Raw genomic sequence first — 22,115 nt, forward strand, 5'->3', positions numbered from 1 at the left:
AATCAGCACCAACCCAGACAGATGTTGCACACGTGTTGCTCCTCCAGACAGGAGACTCATTTGCACTAATAGTGGTGGAAGAGGTCCATCAGTAATTAATACCAAACGTTTTTATAATCAGGAGACATTTTCTTACATGCATTGTTGAATCAGATTTTCTGGGATTAGAACTTTGAAATATGACAAAGTAAGACTAATGTGGTTTTATTTATGCTTAGCTAGACATATAGAAATATCTTTTTAAAAAGTGTGAGTATTCGAGATGTTTGTGCTCGAGGAATATGATTTCCGAAAAATAGTAAAAGCATTTTCTTGAGTTTATGTATAATAGAAATGGCCCCCTCCTTGTGCATTTTTCGTAAGCCCTTAAAGTTTCCATATATTTAATATTAGATAAACTTCAACTCGATATCCTGTAACTCTTACACTACATTATCTCACAACTCACACCTTGTTTGCTATTTATTTTTCTTTCAGAGCTTTCTATTGTGAAGGCCTATTTATATATTTTGACACCTGCCATGTCTCTCATTTTTCTGCCGTGTCAACTTGTTTTATTTTGGCCCTGAAACATTTGTGAAGACAGAGGTACCGGACGCTGCTACCCCTCCCAAGGCTAGATCACAAAACAATCATGGATACATTCTGACAGACGTTTTCTGCAAACGTGCATATTTTCTGATGTGACACAAACCGCAGTGACATGGCAGAACGCTGAAGGGATTGTCTTAATACGACTAGCCATCTTACTCAGTCAGCACATTGTCAACTCAGAAAATGACCTCTATGTTCTGTTGTCAGGATGTGCAACAAATGTTACAGATCAAAACTCCCTGCTCGTTAGAGTGCAACTGTTGGCTCAACAACTACCAGCAGGCCAACAGTAGAAACTTCAATATGAGTTGTCACATAAACAAGACCACATTTATACTGAAAGTAGTGCTTTTACAGTTGATGCTCATCATTACTTAACACAACAACGTGGTGTACAAACTGTTTTATTTCACACGTGTATATAATTTAACATTATTCAGGAAGACAATGTGGGCCATGGTGAGTAGATGAGTAGTGTATGGAGAGTGAAAGCCGAGGCCTTTTATTTCTATAGAAGTGCTTACACCTGCTAGGTGGGAGGTAGAGAGCTGCAGGGGGCTCAACACCGAGGTAACCAGAATGGTGTGAATCTCCAAAGGGGAGTCTGTGTGTGTGTGTGTGTGTGTGTGTGTGTGTGTGTGTGTGTGCGTGCGTGCGTGCGTGCGTGCGTGCGTGCGTGCGTGCGTGCGTGCGTGCGTGCGTGCGTGTGTGCACCTGCAACCAGATCGCCCCAGCTGCTCCCACGCAGCGCCAAGAGCTTTTCCGATCAGCAGCATAATAGTGTCATCATTGCATGTTTTCGTAAGCCGGGGTACTCCATACAGGGACAGGAAACTCAGTGAATGTATGCAATCCAACAGATAGATGCAAACCAGTGTGTGTGTGTGTGTGTGTGTGTGTGTGTGTGTGTGTGTGTGTGTGTGTGTGTGTGTGTGCGTGTGCGTGCGCGTGCGCGTGCACGTGCGTGTGCGTGTGCGTGTGTGTGTGTGTGTGCATGCGTGTGTGTGTGTGTGAGCGTGTATGGGTTGTGCCTGCTGTGAGGGGCCCTGACAGATTGAGCTCTAGGCGCGCCTTCCTTTCTGCCACATCATGTAACTTGTACAGTACAAGTTGTACTGTGCGGAGACTTTGGGAAAAGGAGGTTGTTTACATCATAGACATGGTCTGAAATTTGGAAATAAACATTTGAATAATTTGTTTCTCTCTCTTTTCTGGAGGAATCATCTTTTACCAACTGAGAAACAGAATTGTTTAACATCCAAACTTTAAAGTTATCTTCCTCCGAAAAAAGTTATTTCAGCGGTGTCTATATCAAACTTTAAAAAAAATGTCCTTCCTTTCTGCAGCGGTCAGACTTTACAACCAGCACTGCCCCTAGTAGACCCTCCTACACACACCACAACACAGACTATAACACCCCCTTGCTGCTAAATACAAACCAACTTTGTGCAATATGTGCTATATGTGCAATATATATATGCCATTAATAACTTTGTAATTTATACCTGGCCACTAAATCAATCAATATATATATGCCATTAATAACTGTGTAATTTATACCTGGCCACTAAATCAATCAATATATAAATGCCATTAATAACTGTGTAATTTATACCTGGCCACTAAATCAATCAATATATATATGCCATTAATAACTGTGTAATTTATACCTGGCTGCTAAACCCTTGTTACTGTTACAAGGTATGTATCTTGTATTTTGTAGATTGTGTAACTTGCTGCTGTTAAATACCGTCAAACTATGTGCAATATGTGCTTTATGTGCAATATATACTTTATATACATATGCATCTTTAATAACTGTAATATATACCGGGCTGCTAAATCCTAAGAACTGCTACAGGATTTGATTTGTAGATTTGATTTGTTTTTGATCTGTATTTTTGAAAATTATGTAATTTTTTTAGTTTTTATCTTTTTTTAGCATATTGTTTATTATATTATAACTTAGTACTTTTTTTGCATATTGTTGTATTGTTTGTTTATTATACACTGAGCAAAAATATAAACACAACACTTTTGTTTTTGCTCCCATTTTTCATGAGATAAACTCAAAAATCTAAAACATTTTTTACATACACAAAATAACCATCTCTCTCAAATATTGTTCACAAATCTTAAAAAATCTGTGATAGTGAGCACTTCTCCTTTGCCGAGATAATCCATCCCACCTCACAGGTGTGGCATATCAAGATGCTGATTAGACAGCATGATTATTGCACAGGTGTGCCTTAGGCTGGCCACAATAAAAGGCCACTCTGAAACGTGCAGTTTTGCTTTATTGGGGGGGTCTGAGGGGGTCCGAAAACCAGTCAGGTTTATCCCTAACCCTAACCCTAACCCTAACCCTAGCATGTCACCCATTGAGCATGTTTGGGATGCTCTGGATCGGCGTATACGACAGCGTGTTCCAGTTCCTGCCAATATCCAGCAACTTCGCACAGCCATTGAAGAGGAGTGGACCAACATTCCACAATCAACAACCTGATCAACTCTATGCGAAGGAGATGGGTGACATGTTAGGGTTAGGGTTTAACCCTAGGGTTTTCGGACCCCCCCAGACCCCCCCAATAAAGCATGTCGAATATGAAAATCGAATATGTAATATTGAAATCTGTTCTCTGTCCCTCTATGTTGTGAAGTGTAACCAAGCGTAACACCTTTATCTCCGTGCCGTGGTTAACAAGCATGCTGGCATGTCTATGTGTGTGTGATAGTGTGTGTGTTAATATCCTGTTCTAATGATCATCCTCATACGCAAATGGAAAGCCTTATAGGTTGAAAACAACATACTGTACATGACATTATATTCAAAGTTATGAAGCATCATTACTTGGTTGGTTAGGCTTAGGTCTTTTGGGTTTAAATAAGTACCGGATGTAGTCATGTATAATTAGATGTGGTTACATTATAGCATATTGCAGTAATGTTAGAATGACAACGTTTTGACTTCTAGTTTCACATTGGCAAACTCCGCTCTCGTGGGAGAAAGTCCTGTGTTCGTCTGACACATCAAACAGACCCTTTAACAGAGCATTTATAAACATGTGTGCTTATAATAATTATCTGCTTGTTCCTGACAAATGTAAATAGCTTCATCCATGCTGGTCCATGGAAACGGGCAGCAGTCTATAGGTTTAGAGTAGAAGGCTTTTAATGTCAATGACACCATCTGAGGCGCAGACATTTAGTCCCTCAGACATCATTACAGCCCACTTATTCCCTTCATAGCAGTCCTCCATCCTCCTTTATCATTTTTTCTCCTTTTACCTTCTATTACTTTGAACAAATCTTTGTACTTTTTTCAATGTTGACAATGTCAGTGAATTTATGAACTTCCCTTTGACCACTGCATCACGGGCTCTCCCTCTGCAACCATTCTGTGTTTAGAGAGACATCCAGTTAAATACCGTGCAGACTTTTACAATATACATATTTGGCCTACTTTGAGGTCTCTCAAAGAGAATGTCTAACATTCCCTGGAGAGTGTAAATCAAATATATAAAGGGATGTAAGTAGAGTAAACAACGCAGCCTGCCAAATATAGCCACATCAAAATGTCAAAGCATACTATTGTGACAATGCGGCCAGATTTTAGTTTGTTATCAAAAGGCAGGGAAGATGGGTTACAAGTCAGATTCAGATCGGTTATATGACTTATCATTAGCTACAGGAGCTCTCCGTTTAGTGGCTCTAGATGTTGTGCACTCGGCCTCCTAACTTACAGTGACTGTTAACCTCCTCATCCATCAGTGGGGAGAGCAGTCGTGACACAAAAAACCTGCTTCTTCCATTAGAGCCCTGACATACCCTAATGCCTGTCCTTGTGCTCTCTTTGGCACTGTATCTCTCTGTTGCATTTATGAAGTCTTCTGCCTCTTTCTGCCTCTATGAAGTGAGCAACTAAACAAGTTTTAATTATAATTTGTGTTACCTTATCTTCAGTGCCTGTCTGTTTTCCCTTGATACCCTTTTCTTTGAGGGAAGAAGGGACTCGGGACTCACGTTGGCAATAGTGTGAATTAGCACGCGGACGCAAAGGGATGAAAGACCAGTTCTTATTATGGCCTAAACGCATGAGAATACTTCTGGGAATAGAGATGTGTAAATGAGCTCCACACACCAAGTGCAGTCTTTTCTGGGCTGTTGTTTTGCTCTTTTGAATAATTGACAACGCTGTGCTTGTAAAGACAGGGACAAATCTGCTGAGTTAATGTCCCAGCCAGAGGAGTTTTAGCACCAAACACCATCAATCCCCCCCACATACAATTGTTACTGTCGTGGCAGTTCATAAATCTTATGTAACCGCAGCTCAGCAATATATAAAGTCAGTATTCCACCGCCATGTTCTGTTTATTGTTTCGCTGGAGAGCTGGCAGCGGAAGACATCTGCTATATTTACCCTCTAGATTACGTTCCATTTTCCAAACAACACTTTAATGTCAGGCAGGTCCCAGCATTGGGGCTGGGGGCATATTAGCGTGATTGCTTAGGGCAAACTGTAGGCTGTTCGAGGCCATCTGGGGAATAAAGAGACTTGTAGTTTTTGTCAGAGTTAGAGCTGTCAGGGGTGCACACATGGCTAAGAGAGTGATTTTATATTGGGGTGTGGAGCAGAGCCTTGGCAGTGTTCACTGTCAGACTGTGGCATCTCTGTCTTCCTCGGCCTCCCATAGGAATTGAGCAGTATTTGATTGAGGCCTTGAATAAGAGCAGCAGCTACCAAGAACCATGACATGGTTGTGACTATGTATTAGCCTGACTTTTTTTTTTCTTGCATCTTTTTGTCTTTTTTTGACTGCAGGCAAGGCCGGATGCAGCTTTCTCTTCAAGGGCCCTTGCCAATGACGGCAGATGGGTGGAAACCTCTCCTCGGAATAAAAACAGCTCTGAGCTTTCCCCTTTTACTCACCATTAAAATAAAAACTACCCCTACACTGCCAAGCGAAAAAAAACATATCTGATGGTGTTTTCATACACACTGGACTTTCTCTCTCTTTAGACCACTCTGTTGTGACATCTGTCCCTATGTTTTTCCAAAATGTGCCGCCAAGAACAAAATGACAAAGTGTTTTGAGAGTAATTTGTTTTCGGAACCGTTCTCAACCTAAACAAAAAGGCACCTGGGTTTTAGCCGTGCAAAGGAAAGTGCTTCATTAGGATGCACAACTGAAACCCTGCAAGATCAAGGTGATTGGAATGTAAAACAACCGGCTACCGGCTTCACAACAGTCTCTACGCATTCTTCCCAAAGCAGGGTCTCCCTAGCCACACCCAATGTCAGAAAAAAAAGGAAAGGCATTGCAACATCAGTAAAGGAGGCAGAGGATTTGATGTAGAACAATATACTAACATGCATAAAAGGGTCTTACCACATGCACCATGTGTCACAATCCACCTCAGCAACTCATTTGAGTCCAGCATGGCTCTGTACTCTTACCCAAGTACTGGAATAATTTTGTTATCTCTGGCACGCAACGCAGCACCTTGCATCTCTATTGCGTGTTTCAAACCCAGTGTTTCTGATGCAACTTCTAAATGGCTTGAATGGTTTTCATGAGCAAGGGCCAATGCTGTAGAGAAAAGCCTGTAGTGAAAACAGGCAAGCGTCAAGGACTTCACTCTCATTCACAGCAGTAAAATACATAAGGAGAGAGTGTGGCTTAGAACCTTTCTGCAGCAGAAACACAGCATTTGAAATTGACATTTAGAGAGATATAGAGGGTAAATTGAATTGGTAATTCCAATCAATGCTTAGCCCCATTCTTTAATAAGGTCAACACATGATTATGCTTCTATCAAATACATTTAGGACCATTCAAAGACAATTGTCAGGGATTTGAATATAAAAAGTGGTGTGATCGTAGAAAATACCTTTATTTTGAAAAGACCTATATTTTGTGATTACTACAACTCCATCTGACTCTCAGTCCTGCCCTTTAAAAAAAGACTCATCCATCCTCTCCTCAACGATCTGTTTGATCGTAGAGTGTCCTCCTCTAGCCATTATACAAGACAACATCTGGTGCAAGCCTGTATCCCCATGATTCCCTCTTGAAATATTAAATGCTACCTTCAAGGAATTGTTGAATATACATCATGCCTTAGTTGGTTACTTAGATTATTTTAATAGGAAGTCCACACACTTTGTTTAAGGAGAGCCCGAGATTGCAATGGCACCTCAAATTAGCCTTATCTCCCTGAAATAGGTTAGAGAGAGACTGGTTTTTAAGTGGTTCTGCAGTTGCAGTATCACAGACCACAGCGTGCATTATCATAGCAGGACAGAATTAATCCTAACAGGCTGCACCAATTACCTGAGCCCTGACTGTTCCCAAAAGTCAATCTGAGCCGTGACAGAGGTATGAGCACAGATAACATTTGCCAGAACAGACACGGCAGATATTACAAGCACTAAGCTCAGATGTGACTGTGACACTAGCCTGCCTCATTAAAGCCACAGGCTAGGAGGCCGGCTATCCTTGGAGCTGTGGAGCAGGAGATGAGAGTGACAAAGCCTTGGAAAATAGAATGAAAGATGATTGTTGCTCCTTTCTCTTCATCACATTCCCCTCTGAGTGTTTTAATTTCACTCAGCAGCCAGAGCAGAAACTTTCATTTGGAAGCCTCTTTAAGCCTGCATACTCCAGAGACCGAATTAGCCATTGTTTTCACGTCAAACCTCTTGAAATAAATGAGTTCTGACTGTGACATGGATGGAGCTTGAGATTAATCTGATGCATAATAAACAAGATGAATCAATGCCAGGACTCAGATCAGTTCAGACTTAATGTCACACAGACGGGTATGCATGCCAGTGTGTACATATCTAATACATGCCTAAGCTCACATAAGTCTAAATTCCACTACATGCTCCACTCAACCCGACTTGACACACTTTTGGTGCCAGGCACCTTTAGACATTTTTTTTTTTCAATATAGATGATAACCTCGGTGTAAGCGGGAGATCAGCTGTTAGCGGTAGCACCATCGCTTGAAAGTTCCATGACAACATGAGACTTGATACATTCTTTAAATTGGCAACTGAACATAGTAACGTCTGCACTTAAAATGGCAGTCAGGTACAGTACAGCCACTGTTTTATATTAACAGTACAGCATAGTTTTGCAGAATGACATTTTTTATTTATTTTTTTTAGCAATAAAAAAAGGGCAAAAAATGAACATGCAGAGTTGGGTTTGTGCAAAATGCCAATGACACGCTAATGACAATTCTCGCACTAATCAGTGGCCTGCAGTGTTTTAACCTTACCTTATAGTATATTTTCAGCTCGATTGAAGGTGGTATTGAATAGGACAGGGGTGCCCAATATGTCAATCGCGATCGACCGGTTGATCGCAAAGGTAGTGTGGGTAGATCGCATGGCATTGAAAAAAAGAAGAAAGTTAGCCTATCATCCATCCTTACTATGGCATTTGCCATTTGATTGACGTACAGGTAAGCCAGTCTGAGATCTCATCTTTTCTAACACGCAGTTCACCATGCATGCACGGTCAACCACGCCAGCTGCAAATCACCGGCGAGCAGATTACCTATAGCCTTCCAATTTATACAATTCTACTAAAGAAAGGGTATAAAATTGATGTAATGACCAAAAATATACTGAGCTGTATTGTGCCATACGGGTTCATGCAGTTATGCAAGGTACACCAACATAAGGTATACTCAGTATGTATATATAAATAAATATATATATATATATGTTTAGCATTTTTAATGTAGGTAGATCATTTTGACTGGGTCATTTTAAAAGTAGCTCCCAAGCTGAAAAAGTGTGGGCACCCCTGGAATAGGGTATCAGGTACAGTGCAAAACTTTTTCTATGGAAACCAAAAAAGAGCGAGTCGAGTCGAAAGGAACAGTACCGAGCAGTGAAAAAACCAACTACCAATCTGTCTCTCTCTTGCTTGATAATAAGGATGCCAATGTTCATGACAGATGTTCCCTTCTCCCTTTTTCTTGACCTCTGCTCTATCTTGCAATGATATGCCACTCCATCCTGAAGCTTTTCTAACTCTCAATGCCAAAAGGGCAGGTGCCCAGGTGTTGGCATAGCTGAATTGCTGTCCTCAGCACACAAAGGCAATGTCGCCTGGGGAGGATGGCTCAGGAAGGGGGAGAGCTGTCAAAGTAACTGGAGAGCACCTGGGATTACTGTCAACAGTCTCCTGGACAGTCTCCCTCTGCCCCTCCCCCACCCCCCTCTTGTCTTCTAATATCCATGGCATTCTCATTGACATTGACCTTTAAACTCCAATTAGCCACTTAATCAGAAATTAATTATTAATATTACAAAAACCAACAGGGCTTAGGCTGTTTGTCTCTTTCACCTCATTATCATCCGCTAATGACCATCCATGAATCCAATTTCCACAACAAAGGCGGAGGAGATGGCGTTCGCACAAGAATCAGGTGATTTTTTTAAAGGGCAAATGGAGATGGACAGATTTTTTCCCATTCATTTGCTGTAATTTTCACCCCTGACTCCCTTTCCAAGTCGGAATGTCCTGTGGATTTAATCACTCAGATGTCTCTTCAGACTGCATAAATAAGAGAGTCCTCAGCTGCATAAGAGCACTGCACCCACTTCTAAACTCCGAGCCCTCATGCAGTAATTCAGTGTGAAATGGTTGACAAGGACGAGTGAAAAATGACTCCCAGAAACAGTTAATGAAAAAAAATAGTGACATGCACACCAGTCAGTGATGTCTTATCCATTTAGACACACGCACACGTCACACACTGTTGTTAATTATTTGTCATCTTCTGTTTTGTGTCGTGTGCTGAAACTGTGCCAGTGGCTTCCATGGAAACACTTCTGAGTATTGGCCACTAAATAAATGGCTTTTGGATTGGAACAGTGTCCGTTGGCTAAATGAGATGTTTGGAATGCACTGACAGAGCCAGGGGTGCATTGTTTGGCAGTAACAAATGTGATTCTGCTTCCAATAATTGGTCATATTATTCTGTCAATTACTCTGGATGCCTTGAGTCAACAGACTACCAATGGGTCAATTTTCAGTTGTTTGTTTCCTTATAATTTTAACATTAAAGTGTATGCTTGTAAATCTAATTTCCATGGATACTTGATTCTTCCATTTTCAAACTGAAAAAGGTATTTGTTATAAACAAGTGACCGACAGGAGTAGAAATGTTGTCCTCCTCTCAGATATGCTTTCTATTTTTCATGCGGCTTAGATAGATTTAGGGGATCAGTTTGAGGTTTATATTTTTGCTCCTCTCTACATTATCCTCTTCACTTCTCTTCAAACCTTCTCTCCTCTAAACCCTCAGTCATCAGTCCACACTGCCTCTCACACTCACGGAAACACAAGCCCGACTGTAAAGTACAACAATGCAGAGTTGACAAGGAGTGATAGCAGTGGGCTGACACTGTGAGAGGATTAGGAAGATGATCATTTGAGCGGGGAATCTTTTTTCTTTAAATAGAACTCTCTCTGGGCCTCAATGATTGCTCAAACTTTGCAACATACTACAGGGATAGTTGGCCATTAATTGCACTTAATTGTCATATACAATTACCAGTATGGGGTTTGCTTTGAGGTGAATCCTGTGTCTTCAGAAATACCTGTTTGTGATTAGGTCAGAAAAAGTACCTTTTCTATATATTTCTTTGGTTTATAGTTATCCACATAGCACTCAATGTCTGTGAGTCATATCATCATTTGGTTAAAAACATCTCCCTGACAGAAGAGAGGAACCCCTTGACATGTGCAGTCATTAGATATTGTGGAAAAGCAGAATTAGAGCCGTGTTGGCTGTAGGGCTGCTCTGACGCCGCCATGAGATAAAGCAGAGAAAGGAAGCTGAAGAGCAGAGGCCACAGGTGTACGCTGCTTTCTTCATGCTGAACTCATTTATGGAATATCCTGCAAACCTGTCTGCTTGTACTAATAACCTCATGAGCAATGTGCTACTTTAGAATTGGTGCGTGTGATTGCAGTTGATTTACTAAATATGCTTTTGAAGGCTACAACATTTCATAATCACTACAAGTAATTATCTCAGTGTATTGTCAATCAACCGAGTGAACATGGAAGACTAAGCAACCGACCGTGTTGCTTTATTTAAAGGACATCTTTATGCCAGAATGTGAAAAAAGTGAATTAATTAGTGTTCATAGGAATGCTGATGCGTTTGCGTGTGTGCAAAATCATAAAGCTTGTATGACCTGTTGTTACAAAGCACCTTGTTTTCTTTGCGCTAAATTCCACTAAATGCAAATGGATTGAGTTATGGCATTAAAGCTGCTTACTAGTGTTTTGCATGTTTTAGCATGTTAAGTATGATGTATGTGTTACATTACAGCCAAAGCATACCAGTTTTTCAGAGCATGACATACATTTCTAGTACAGGATGAAGATTTACTTGTAGAGAAACGTTTTTGTTGTAAGTAATCCATTGCATGTTTATTTAGCTGCCTACATTTTGAGAGTCACCGGTCACATTGTCCCTGTGTAAAGTATATGTATAATGTGAAATTGTTTTGTTTCATATTCAAAGGATTGCGTTCAAAGGTCTGAAATGTCAAATGTATTGGGACATGTTCCTAAAAGCACCAAAGAAATTGATTTTTTAAAATAGTTTCATCCTGTTATAATAACATGCACCCTGCGTAAAGGATTAGAAACATGGGAGTATTCATTTTGTGAGGGATAATCTCAAGCATGTTTCTAATCTTTGCAAATTGATTTTCATGCTGTTCTTAGTTAATATGAAACAGTGGCTGCCCATGGGAGTGAGAACATCTATGATATTAAGGTCACCAACATATTCGTAGTAAAAGGCCTACAACATGCAAAATCAATAGTGTATGAAAGAAATGTCCTTAGAAAGATTGAAGTAGACAGTAGTATAAGTATGCTCATCTTTTGGTTTTAGGGTCAAGCACATTGACACAAGTGTTGCCTGCCTGTCTGTCTCTGCTTGTCTGAATGGATCATTTGTTATGTGCCTTACACTGCGCACGCCAATAGGTGGCATAAAGCAGAAAAAACCCTCAGCTTAGCCCTTCCAATAATCCTGAATAACATGTAGCAGGAATTACAGCACGTAACAGCACGGTATGTTCAGTGGACATCTCGGAGCTGTTCTGACAGATCATCCCTTGTGCCCACTCTATGGCTGACCGACTTTTGAAGGAAAAGAGAGATTGTGAAAGGGAGACAGCGAGATGGACAGAAAAGCCGTTACAAAAATGGAGTGACAAGTATACTTAGCACGGCTACATAAATATACACATGTAACCAGCGACCCACTCACTCACACACATCGTTCTAAAATCCATCGAAAAGACACACAATCAGGATCACAAACACCATTCTTACTGTTCAAACAGAGATATGAAGACTCTGTTGTCTCACCTGCAGTTGAATACACACCATAACTAATGTACATGTTTAGTCATATTTGTGGATGACATGGACATGATCCCACCTTGTCGCAACATTGATCCACCTGTACAAACTCACGATGAAGAGATCAGCAGCCGGAGATTGTCAGACAACGTGTGAATCAGAAGGACATCATAAAATCGACATGGCAATAACATGGTAATTAGGCACAACAGTAAAACCATGTGAAGTTATCTTGGGCGGTGCTGCCAGTGTGTGTGAGCTGGATCACTTTTTTTATATGTGGATGTTGAATAGTGGATCTGTCACAGATGCTGTGCCCGGTGCTTCAGCCAGGCTCCATAGAATGTGTTATTTCAGGTGCAAACAAATTCAAATTCACTAGAGAACCTCTGCACTGTTCCTGCCAAAGCTGACGCATCCCTGTCTCACTATTGTAGACTCAGACATGCTGGCATACCACTTTTGGCAGACTGGTGAAATCTGTGCTTTGAAGTCCTTTGTCGTGAATGAAGTGATTTTCTGTCCGGTACTGAGCAGCAGTAGGACAGCTGATTCACATACATAAACCTTTTACAGAGCAGGGATGGAGCATGTTCTGAGTACAAAATAATCAAATGCCAATCACTTCTGTTTTCTCCCATTTAACCCTCAACATAAATGGAAGATGATTGTGTGTGGTAGGAAATCGCTTCCTTAAGGAACTGTTGATAATAATGACACGTTGTCAAGAGTAATAGGGTTTACCAGCATGCCCATTAGTTTGACATAAAAAGAGAGACAGACATGTTTGCTCACACATTAAACAGTAAAGAGCTCATTCTGGAACCACACTGTGACTCATGGTAGTTCACACTCCTTATGAATGATGAAAGAGATTGGTTATGAGAATGCAGGTTTAAACAATAGGCGTTTACTCAATGCTGTTATAGATAGCACTCATCACCATGGTGTGTTTCATGTCGACTATTGGAACAGCAATAATAGATCTAACGGCAGTAAAGAGAACATGTTGTTTTTCTCTGCCCCTGAGGCTCACAACAGAAATGCACACAGTCTAAAAAGATGGGGTACTTTTCACAAGATACTACTACATATTGTGCAAACATAACACCGACTGATTGTTGTATGATGACTCCCACCAAGCATTTATCTGTGTTTGTGTATGTGTGAGAGATTGTTATTTTGCTATATATAAACTGCATGCAAATAACAAAACAGAGCAAGCTTTTTGTAACCCATGACATGCTAGTGATATGCAAGGCTTGGTCTAATGCAGTGGTTCTTTAAGTGGGATCTTGGGACCTCCCAATCTCCCCGAGGTGCTCCAAAGGCTCTAGCAAAATGAGGAACAGTTTAATTTCACTATTATTTAACTCCCTCGATATTGGCTCAATGGGAGCATGTATTACTCTGAAATCTATTCTCATTAGAGATTCAAGTTTTTTCCTTCCCACTGTTGTCGGACACCCAGTGCAGATAGTTTTGCAGCTGTATGGCCAATGAAGGACTATAAAAAGAAAGAAAAGGTCCATGGGACAAAAGATCAGTTTGTTGTCTAATTTGTATCATGGTGTCTTTTGATATTAAAGGTTTAGGAGCTCTCCCCTTTCATTTGAGGGTCTTGAGTATTAGTGTGTGGCCAGTGGAGAATAACCTTGTGAACTGCGGTTTGATCCATCACATCTAGATATACTGACACACAGCAAATAATAAGGCTTCAGCAGAGTGTAATGCTCGGAGAGATAGCCTTGTGACCCGGGCGCAACTCATAAACTGCAGTGCGGCATCGGCCGTATAAATATCACATACTTGTCCCCATGTTTCCTTTCAAAAATGAATATTTAATTCCCAGAAATATTCCGTGCAAATTAAAGATGCTCTTCAAATGGCGCATCGTCTTTAATAACACATCTGCGGGGCAACGCGGTGTATTATGAATGTGTCATATTTAAACATGGTGTTTCATAACCGTATAATGTAGCATTAAATCGGTAGACATTATAAAGGCACAACTCGCATTATGGCTGCGTTAGAAAATAGCCACAATCGCGTAATTGATTTCGGGGCTAAAGTTAAGACTTACTCACCCCTTTTGAACATTGTGTAGGCCTATGTGTATTTCGTCTTCTTTCCTCTGAGAATCATCTATTCTTATATTCCAGACTTTAAACTTGCGCGCTTCAGTTTTAAAGTTGATCCGGAGCTTTCTCGGTTTGCCGTGTGAATGTCAGTTGTCACTCCTCAAGATTTTCTCGCAGTCCACTGTAGTGAGTTGCAATGCAGACTGCACTGATAACAAACAACAATCTCCTTTTCCACAAAGTCTGGCAGACCGTAGACGGACCTTGGAAATTAGGCGACAATCGTTAAAAAACGACCCCTCTGAATGTATCCCCTCGCTCCGAAATAATGGTAACTCCAGCAGGCTATCTGTGAAGAGCACAAACGCACAGTCCAAAAAAACCTCTGATAGCCAACTCCTTTTTGGACTCAAATAACCGAACAGGCTGCCAATCAGTTCTGTTGGCAAGTGGACGATGAACAGCAATCCTCGAAAAAAACCACTTATTTCATTTCATTTCTTCGCGAGGTGCTTCAGAGCCGTTCTAATCGCATATTCGTTAACATCTCTAATTAACATAAGTTTTGTGGATTCACATCCTCCTCTAATGTCGGATTATAAACGCAGACTCCTCGAATCCTCCTTTAAAATAAGACTTCGGTCTCTTCAAAATCGCCTATTTTTTCAGCACTCCTTTCCACTCGAAATTGTAACATTTCTCTGATCTCGACTGTGAATGTCTCTCTGCTTCCCTACTATGGATCAGAGCTCGTTGATGCGATCAAGGAGGGAGAAAGTGTGTTGTACTGCCTCAGCCCCTCCACCGGGCAGCATCCTGCTCCATCCCTCTCTGTCCCTGCCTGCGCCGGGCTGACTGATCCCTGACACCAGAGGTCTTGAAGAAAATGTGAAATGAAACAATAAGCATTACACCTAGCCTACATGTAACAACAATTTATTAAGCAGTAGAAATCAGGGGAAATGGTCTCAGATACTGAGCTGATTTTGCAGAGGGAGACAGCTTTCATAACAAAAAAACAACGTAGCCTATTTGCTGATCAAATAGCCCCCACCCTAATACATTAGGCTACTTATAGATAAGTTAACGGACTAATGCACTGGAATCCAGATAGTGCACCGGATAAACTCTCTCTCTCTCTCTCTCTCTCTCTCTCTCTCTCTCTCTCTCTCTCTCTCTCTCTCTCTCTCTCTCTCTCTCTCTCTCTCACTCACACACATACACACACACACACACACACACACACACACACACACACACACACACACACACACACACACACACACACACACACACACACACACACACACACACACACACCCCACACACACATCACACTAAAAGTTAATTAAAAAAAGACTACGAAATTAACTTTGATGTGCATTTTTATATTACATTTACGTGTACTCTAAGCATAACCGAATTAATTGTGTGATGTAAAGTGGACATTATCTTCCCTCTTTCACTTGGTATTTTGTTTTATTTTCATAACAATTTTCACCTTTTTTGTCCTATAAAAAAGAACACTAAATAAGTATAAACCCTGAGATACTATACAGCTCTCAATGGTAAACATTTGGCCCCGCAATATTTTATTTAAGCTGTATCCTATTGTATTAGTTTGTTGTTTTGCATTAATTTTGCTTTATTATCAAACCCATTCTTTTGTGAAGTGAAATTGTGAAGCATCATGTGTACTAATAGGTCTTTGTACAATTTAAGTATTTACATTCTTATTTCAATGATTGTATTACTGCCGATGTTGACGATCCAAGTAAACTTTCGCGTCTATCGGTATGATCCTTTCACCCTGTCCCGTCCACCGACATCGATAACATCGGTGCTCGACTTCTCTCCACTGACCTCTTCACTCGATTGGTTTCGCCTTTCCATTGCTCACATGTTTCATGTTTTGGTGAGAAAACATGGCAGCGCTCACGAATGAAGTTCAGATTGTTCCTGCCAAAAAGCCCACAGGTAAATATTAACATTGAACATGTAACATTTAATACTGGATAAAGGCACATATGTAACTGCGATTGTTAGAAAGGCACATCGTTTCCACGCCGATTTGGTGTAGCGTAAGATTCACACGTAGGCTGCTTACCGAGCTCTTTGTAGCATTCTGGGTTATCAATGCAAACCACAAATTGTGTAAAGGTAACCACACGTCTGGTGATCACGGTGTTAACTTGTTATCCAGCTATGTTTAATACAAACAGTGTTTGTCTCGTAGTTAGCTTCTGTGAGACTGACAGCTTCCGACGAGCGTTTAGTGTTTTGTCTTACCAGACTTCATGGGGCTAACAGACAGATGAGTTGTGTATCCTATTTATGGTGTTTATTAAGCATGGTAGGTTTTATTGTCACCAAGAAAATCCAATTAATACGTGACATTTCTCTGATTGCATATATATCTTACTGTTAAACATAACATGATTTCATACGACTACATCGTGGTAAAATCACGTTTTCAATCAATCTGCACTTAAAACTGTGTTTCAGCTAAATACTTTCAAGACATAAAGTATGAAAAAACATAGTTTTGGGTGTGGTGATATACATTTTCTGCTTATAGAAAACACTGTGATATCTTGAACGTCTTGCAGTCAGTTAGCTGATATTTCAAAAGATAAACAAGGGGCACGTGGAGGCCAAATGTTTTAAACTGTTGGTCCTTTTCTCTCTGACCAGCAAAAGTCTGCAGGTTATCTCTATCAAATCTATATTTCCAAACATACATTATTGTCTGGCAGAGTAGTATTCGTTCACTGGCTGCAGTAATTACGACAACTGCTGTCTTGACTCTGTATCAAGTTGTTTTATTTTTGAAAAAGTAATAATCTTACAAATGAAACACAATACAACTTTGATTAAAGTTATTTATTAATCTCAAAACAGTGCCAGCCATTTAAGATAAAACGGTACAAACTAAAATAATGGTATCTATGCCTATGAAGCCTATGAAAAATTATCCATAATGTTAAAATATGAATGTTACCCTAAAAATGCTGCATGGCATGAGAGTGTAACCAAAAAAATTAAATGTCTAGCTGTAATGTACTTGAGAGAACTACATCAAGCTCAAACTCTGCCTGTAAAATCAGAGCTATATATCAACTTTCCCATTTTACCTAGAATTTCAAGCTACCCAGTAGCTTCTTAAAAGTTATTAAGATGCTGACATCCACAGATGTGTGTTGCTCTCCAATTCCACATCCCTCATACCTTTTTGAAGGTGTCATGTAGAGCAGGGAGACACATTTGTACGATTTTGATGTGGAAAAAAAGTTTCCTCAACTGTATTACCCACCTTCACAGTTCCAATCTAACTTGCAGGACATGTCTGACGCCTGTTTTAAAGCATGAGTTTAGCTTTATTTCTGATTACTTTAACATTATTGCCTTAAGGTTACTTTTTGCGCAATAATCTCAGTTAGGTCTGATTTAAGTGTCCTTGCTTAAACCTTTTGATTAGAGCGCTACTTTCACAACTTTCTCCTCAGTCCGTGGACCTCGGCGGGTAGCCAATCAAATTCCAGATGAAATCCTGCAGGACGCTGAGTTACAGGAGGCGATCAAAGCCTTGCCTGCAAATTACAACTTTGAGATCCACAAGACGGTTTGGCGAGTGAGACAAGCAAAATCTACCAGAGGTGAGCTAAATTCTTGCAGTTGTAGAATGTTTAATTGCAGAGCTGGAATGGTGTATGGATGGTCTTGATTTCTAGATACAAATTTAGGTTTATAAGGACATTATGGCCACGTTTACACTGAGACGAAAACAAACAGATGCCGATAAAAAAAAAAAAGTATTCCGTCCACACGGAATTGGGTCAAGGTGTGTATGTGTGTATGTGTGTGTGTGTGTGTGTGTGTGTGTGTGTGTGTGTGTGTGTGTGTGTGTGTGTGTGTGTGTGTGTGTGTGTGTGTGTGTGTGTGTGTGTGTGTGTGTGTGTGTGTGTGTGTGTGTGTGTGTGTGTGTGTGTGTGTGTGTGTGTGTGTGTGTGTGTGTGTGTGTGTGTGACAAGAGCTATATTCAGAGCTCTGCTGCCTTCATGCGCTTGTATGATTGGTGTTTAGCTACGGTATTTAACGTCCACAGCACCTCCGCTTTTAGGGTTGACGCAGACCCCCGATGTTGTTGCGGGAGCTGCTGCACTAGGTAACACTGCACTAGCTAACGCTGCATTAGCAAAACAAACGCACATTTTGTTTGCAAATTTTGTTTGCAAAAGGTGCAGCAGGCTTCAAACACGTTCCCCTCCACTGGTTTCAACCAAGCACTAAATTCGATGTTTTCCGACCAAATACGGTTGAACTTACACTTCCCCATATTTATTTGTAAGTAGATTTGAAGATACCTGAGTTTCTGACTGCCGCTAGCTGAAGCTTGGTTGGTTGCTAGGTTACTAGCTGGGTGTTCTCAGATAAGGGGCCAGGGGAAACAAAGTTAGTGATTACTGGTTCCATGTTGATTTATTTCAATACAAATTGTTGGGGGGAACTGAAAGGCTATTACCGTACTGGTTACTTTGCAGCCCGGACATTTCCCCGCAGGAACCCAGCCTTCTGTTTATTTTCCGGGGTGGATTTAGTAACATGTAGTTCATGTAGTCCTCCTTGTCCACTTGTTGCTGATGATTGTGGTAGAGGAGCTGTAGATTTTGCACTAACATCTGTAGCATGGTCAGTAGCGTCTGGAGCACGAAAGCAACCCTGTGATCCGCCATTGTTGTTGTTGGCGAAACACATCAGCGGTGACGCGGGGGTGAGCAGCAGAGGTGGGGAGAGGATCGTATAGGACGTACACACGGAGCCGTTTGGTCCCCCAGAGCATTTCGTCCGCAGATCTACCCACCTTGGGAGCCGTTATCATTTGAGGGCTCCGTTTCTGCGGTTCCGTTACGGCCTCGTGTGGACGAACCGTCCATACGATAGAGAACTGTAGCGGATATAACCCGTTTTGTATCCGTGTGAACGTGGTCTATGTAAAGCAGAGCCGACCATGCTTGGAGTCTAACCAGGCCCTAAAATCTAAAGTAATTGTGCTTTTAAACTGATTTCTGAAATCAGTTGCATGGATGTCAAAGATCTGCAATACATATTGTCTTTTACAAGGGAATAGCTCTAACTTATAGTAATAATAATTAGAAGAGATGGAGCACAATCTAAATTTTTCGAAGGAGCCTCTGTCCCCAAACCTGACTCTGACAACAATTTTATTTGGACAACCATACTCTTTGTCTTCTTGATTTAAAAATGTATTTTTGTATGTTTTATGTCCATTTATGTCACAACAAAACACAACTAGTAGTATATTTACTCACACCTCATTAACAACTACTATGCAAAATCAGCAGAACAGAGTGAATGTCTAAATGCAGGGGGTGCACAGCGTTAAGATTTTCATGTGTTCGAGCATCCATTCAAAATGCCATCCATGAATGCATCTGTGCTTTGACCTACTTTTCCAACTTTATTGTACAATCTGTAACCTGCAAGGTACACACAGGTTTATCCAGTGTTGTAACAAATCTTAATATACCCAATTTTTTTTAAATGCCATGTAGGTCATCTCAGACTGACTATGCCTTTTAAAAATTGCATCACCAACCAAGTACTCAATATTCATCAACAGCAAAAACAAGAAATGGATAAATACTTGAGATGGTTTGCATTTAGGCTTGTGGTGATTCAGAAAAAAAAAACATTTGGATTTTTATGCTTTGCATGTGTTGTTGAGAGAGGCTTTTCAGAAACACTTCCATTTTCCAGTGTCTTTTGGAGTCAGTACACACCAGTGTTGTAGTCAAGTCACCAATTCACGAGTCCAAGTCACTCTCTAGTCACCTCTCTTCGAGTCCGAGTCACCAAGGGAGAGTCGTAGTCGAGTCCAAGTCACCCAAGGAGTGTCCGAGTCGAGTCCGAGTCATCCTTACCTGTGTCCGAGTCCAAGTCCGAGTCACCCAAGGAGAGTCGTAGTCGAGTCCAAATCACCCAAGGAGTGTCCGAGTCGAGTCCGAGTCATCATTACCTGTGTTCGAGTCCAAGTCCGAGTCACCTAGGGAGAGTCGTAGTCAAGTCCAAGTCCGAGTCACCCAAGGAGTGTCCGAGTCGAGTCCGAGTCATCATTACCTGTGTTCGAGTCCAAGTCCGAGTCACCCAAAGAGTGTCCGAGTCGAGTCCGAGTCATCATTACCTGTGTTCGAGTCCGAGTCCAAGTCCGAGTCACCTAAGAAGAGTCCAAGTCAAGTCCGAGTCACAAGTCTTCATGTATTAATCTTTGTGGATAAACAGTGGGGCAAAAAAGTATTTAGTCAGCCACCAATTGTGCAAGTTCTCCCACTTAAAAAGATAAGAGACGCCTGTAATCTTCATCCTAGGTATACCTCAACTATGAGAGACAAAATGAGAAAAAAAAATCCAGAAAATCACATTGTCTGATTTTTAAAGAATTTATTTGCAAATGATGGTGGAAAATAAGTATTTGGTCACCTACAAACAAACAAGATTTCTGGCTCTCACAGACCTGTAACTTCTTCTTTAAGAGCCTCCTCTGTCCTCCACTTGTTAACTGTATTAATGGCACCTGTTTGAACTCGTTATCAGTATAAAAGACACCTGTCCACAACCTCAAACAGTCACACTCCAAACTCCACTATGGCCAAGACCAAAGAGCTATCAAAGGACACCAGAAACAAAATTGTAGACCTGCACCAGGCTGGGAAGACTGAATCTGCAATAGGTAAGCAGCTTGGTGTGAAGAAATCAAATGTGGGAGCAATTATTAGAAAATGGAAGACATACAAGACCACTGATAATCTCCCTCGATCTGGGGCTCCACGCAAGATCTCACCCCGTGGGGTCAAAAATGATCACAAGAACGGAGAGCAAAAATCCCAGAACCACACGGGGGGATCTAGTCAATGACCTGCAGAGAGCTGGGACCAAAGTAACAAAGGCTACCATTAGTAACACACTACGCCGCCAGGGACTCAAATCCTGCAGTGCCAGACGTGTCCCCCTGCTTAAGCCAGTACATGTCCAGGCCGTCTGAGGTTTGCTAGAGAGCATTTAGATGATCCAGAAGAGTATTGGGAGAATGTCATATGGTCAGATAAAACCAAAATATAACTTTTTGGTAAAAACTCAACTAGACGTGTTTGGAGGAGAAAGAATGCTGAGTTGCATCCGAAGAACACCATACCTACTGTGAAACATGGGGGTGGAAACATCATGCTTTGGGGCTGTTTTTCTGCAAAGGGACACGGACGAGTGATCCGTGTAAAGGAAAGAATGAATGGGGCCATGTATCGTGAGATTTTGAGTGACAACCTCCTTCCATCAGCAAGGGCATTGAAGATGAAACGTGGCTGGGTCTTTCAGCATGACAATGATCCCAAACACACCGCCCGGGCAACGAAGGAGTGGCTTCGTAAGAAGCATTTCAAGGTCCTGGAGTGGCCTAGCCAGTCTCCAGGTCTAAACCCCATAGAAAATCTTTGGAGGGAGTTGAAAGTCCGTGTTGCCCAGCGACAGCCCCCAAAACATCACTGCTCTAGAGGAGATCTGCATGGAGGAATGGGCCAAAATACCAGCAACAGTGTGTGAAAACCTTGTGAAGACTTACAGAAAACGTTTGACCTCTGTCATTGCCAACAAAGGGTATATGACAAAGTATTGAGATGAACTTTAGTTATTGACCAAATACTTATTTTCCACCATAATTAGCAAATAAAGTCTTTAAAAATCAGACAATGTGATTTTCTGGATTTTTTTTTTCTCATTTTGTCTCTCATAGTTGAGGTATACCTAGGATGGAAATTATAGGCCTCTCATCTTTTTAAGTGGGAGAACTTGCACAATTGGTTGCTTTTTGCCCCACTGTATGTGTTGAAATGTAGCTGCTCCTCTACATTGCTTTCATCCTGTCATGTTATACTAATCTGTCTATTGAACTGCTGTGAAGCGAGTTTGGCTACAATTATTGTAATAGGTGCTATACAAATATAACGCTTAT

General features: G+C 41.1%; 2 protein-coding genes across 3 annotated transcripts in view; one reads left to right on the forward strand and one right to left on the reverse strand.

Moving 5' to 3' along the window:
- The window catches only part of rtn4rl1b (reticulon 4 receptor-like 1b), a 139,154-nt gene extending 124,325 nt beyond the window's left edge, over window positions 1-14,829 (reverse strand). Inside the window, exon 1 of the mRNA XM_079678035.1 lies at window positions 14,099-14,829. Coding sequence (XP_079534161.1) covers window positions 14,099-14,111 — 13 coding nt within the window. The 5' untranslated portion in view covers window positions 14,112-14,829. The remainder of the gene's footprint in view (window positions 1-14,098) is intronic.
- Window positions 14,830-15,957: 1,128 nt separating this feature from the next.
- Window positions 15,958-22,115, forward strand: part of dph1 (diphthamide biosynthesis 1) — a 66,363-nt gene continuing 60,205 nt past the window's right edge. For both annotated transcript variants that reach the window (XM_079674675.1, XM_079674676.1), the window contains exons 1-2: window positions 15,958-16,069; window positions 17,599-17,748. In XM_079674675.1, the coding sequence (XP_079530801.1) occupies window positions 16,018-16,069; window positions 17,599-17,748 (202 nt within the window). In that variant the 5' untranslated portion in view covers window positions 15,958-16,017. The remainder of the gene's footprint in view (window positions 16,070-17,598; window positions 17,749-22,115) is intronic.

This window comes from Notothenia rossii (genome assembly GCF_949606895.1).
Source record: "Notothenia rossii genome assembly, chromosome: 4".
Classification (NCBI taxonomy): domain Eukaryota; kingdom Metazoa; phylum Chordata; class Actinopteri; order Perciformes; family Nototheniidae; genus Notothenia; species Notothenia rossii.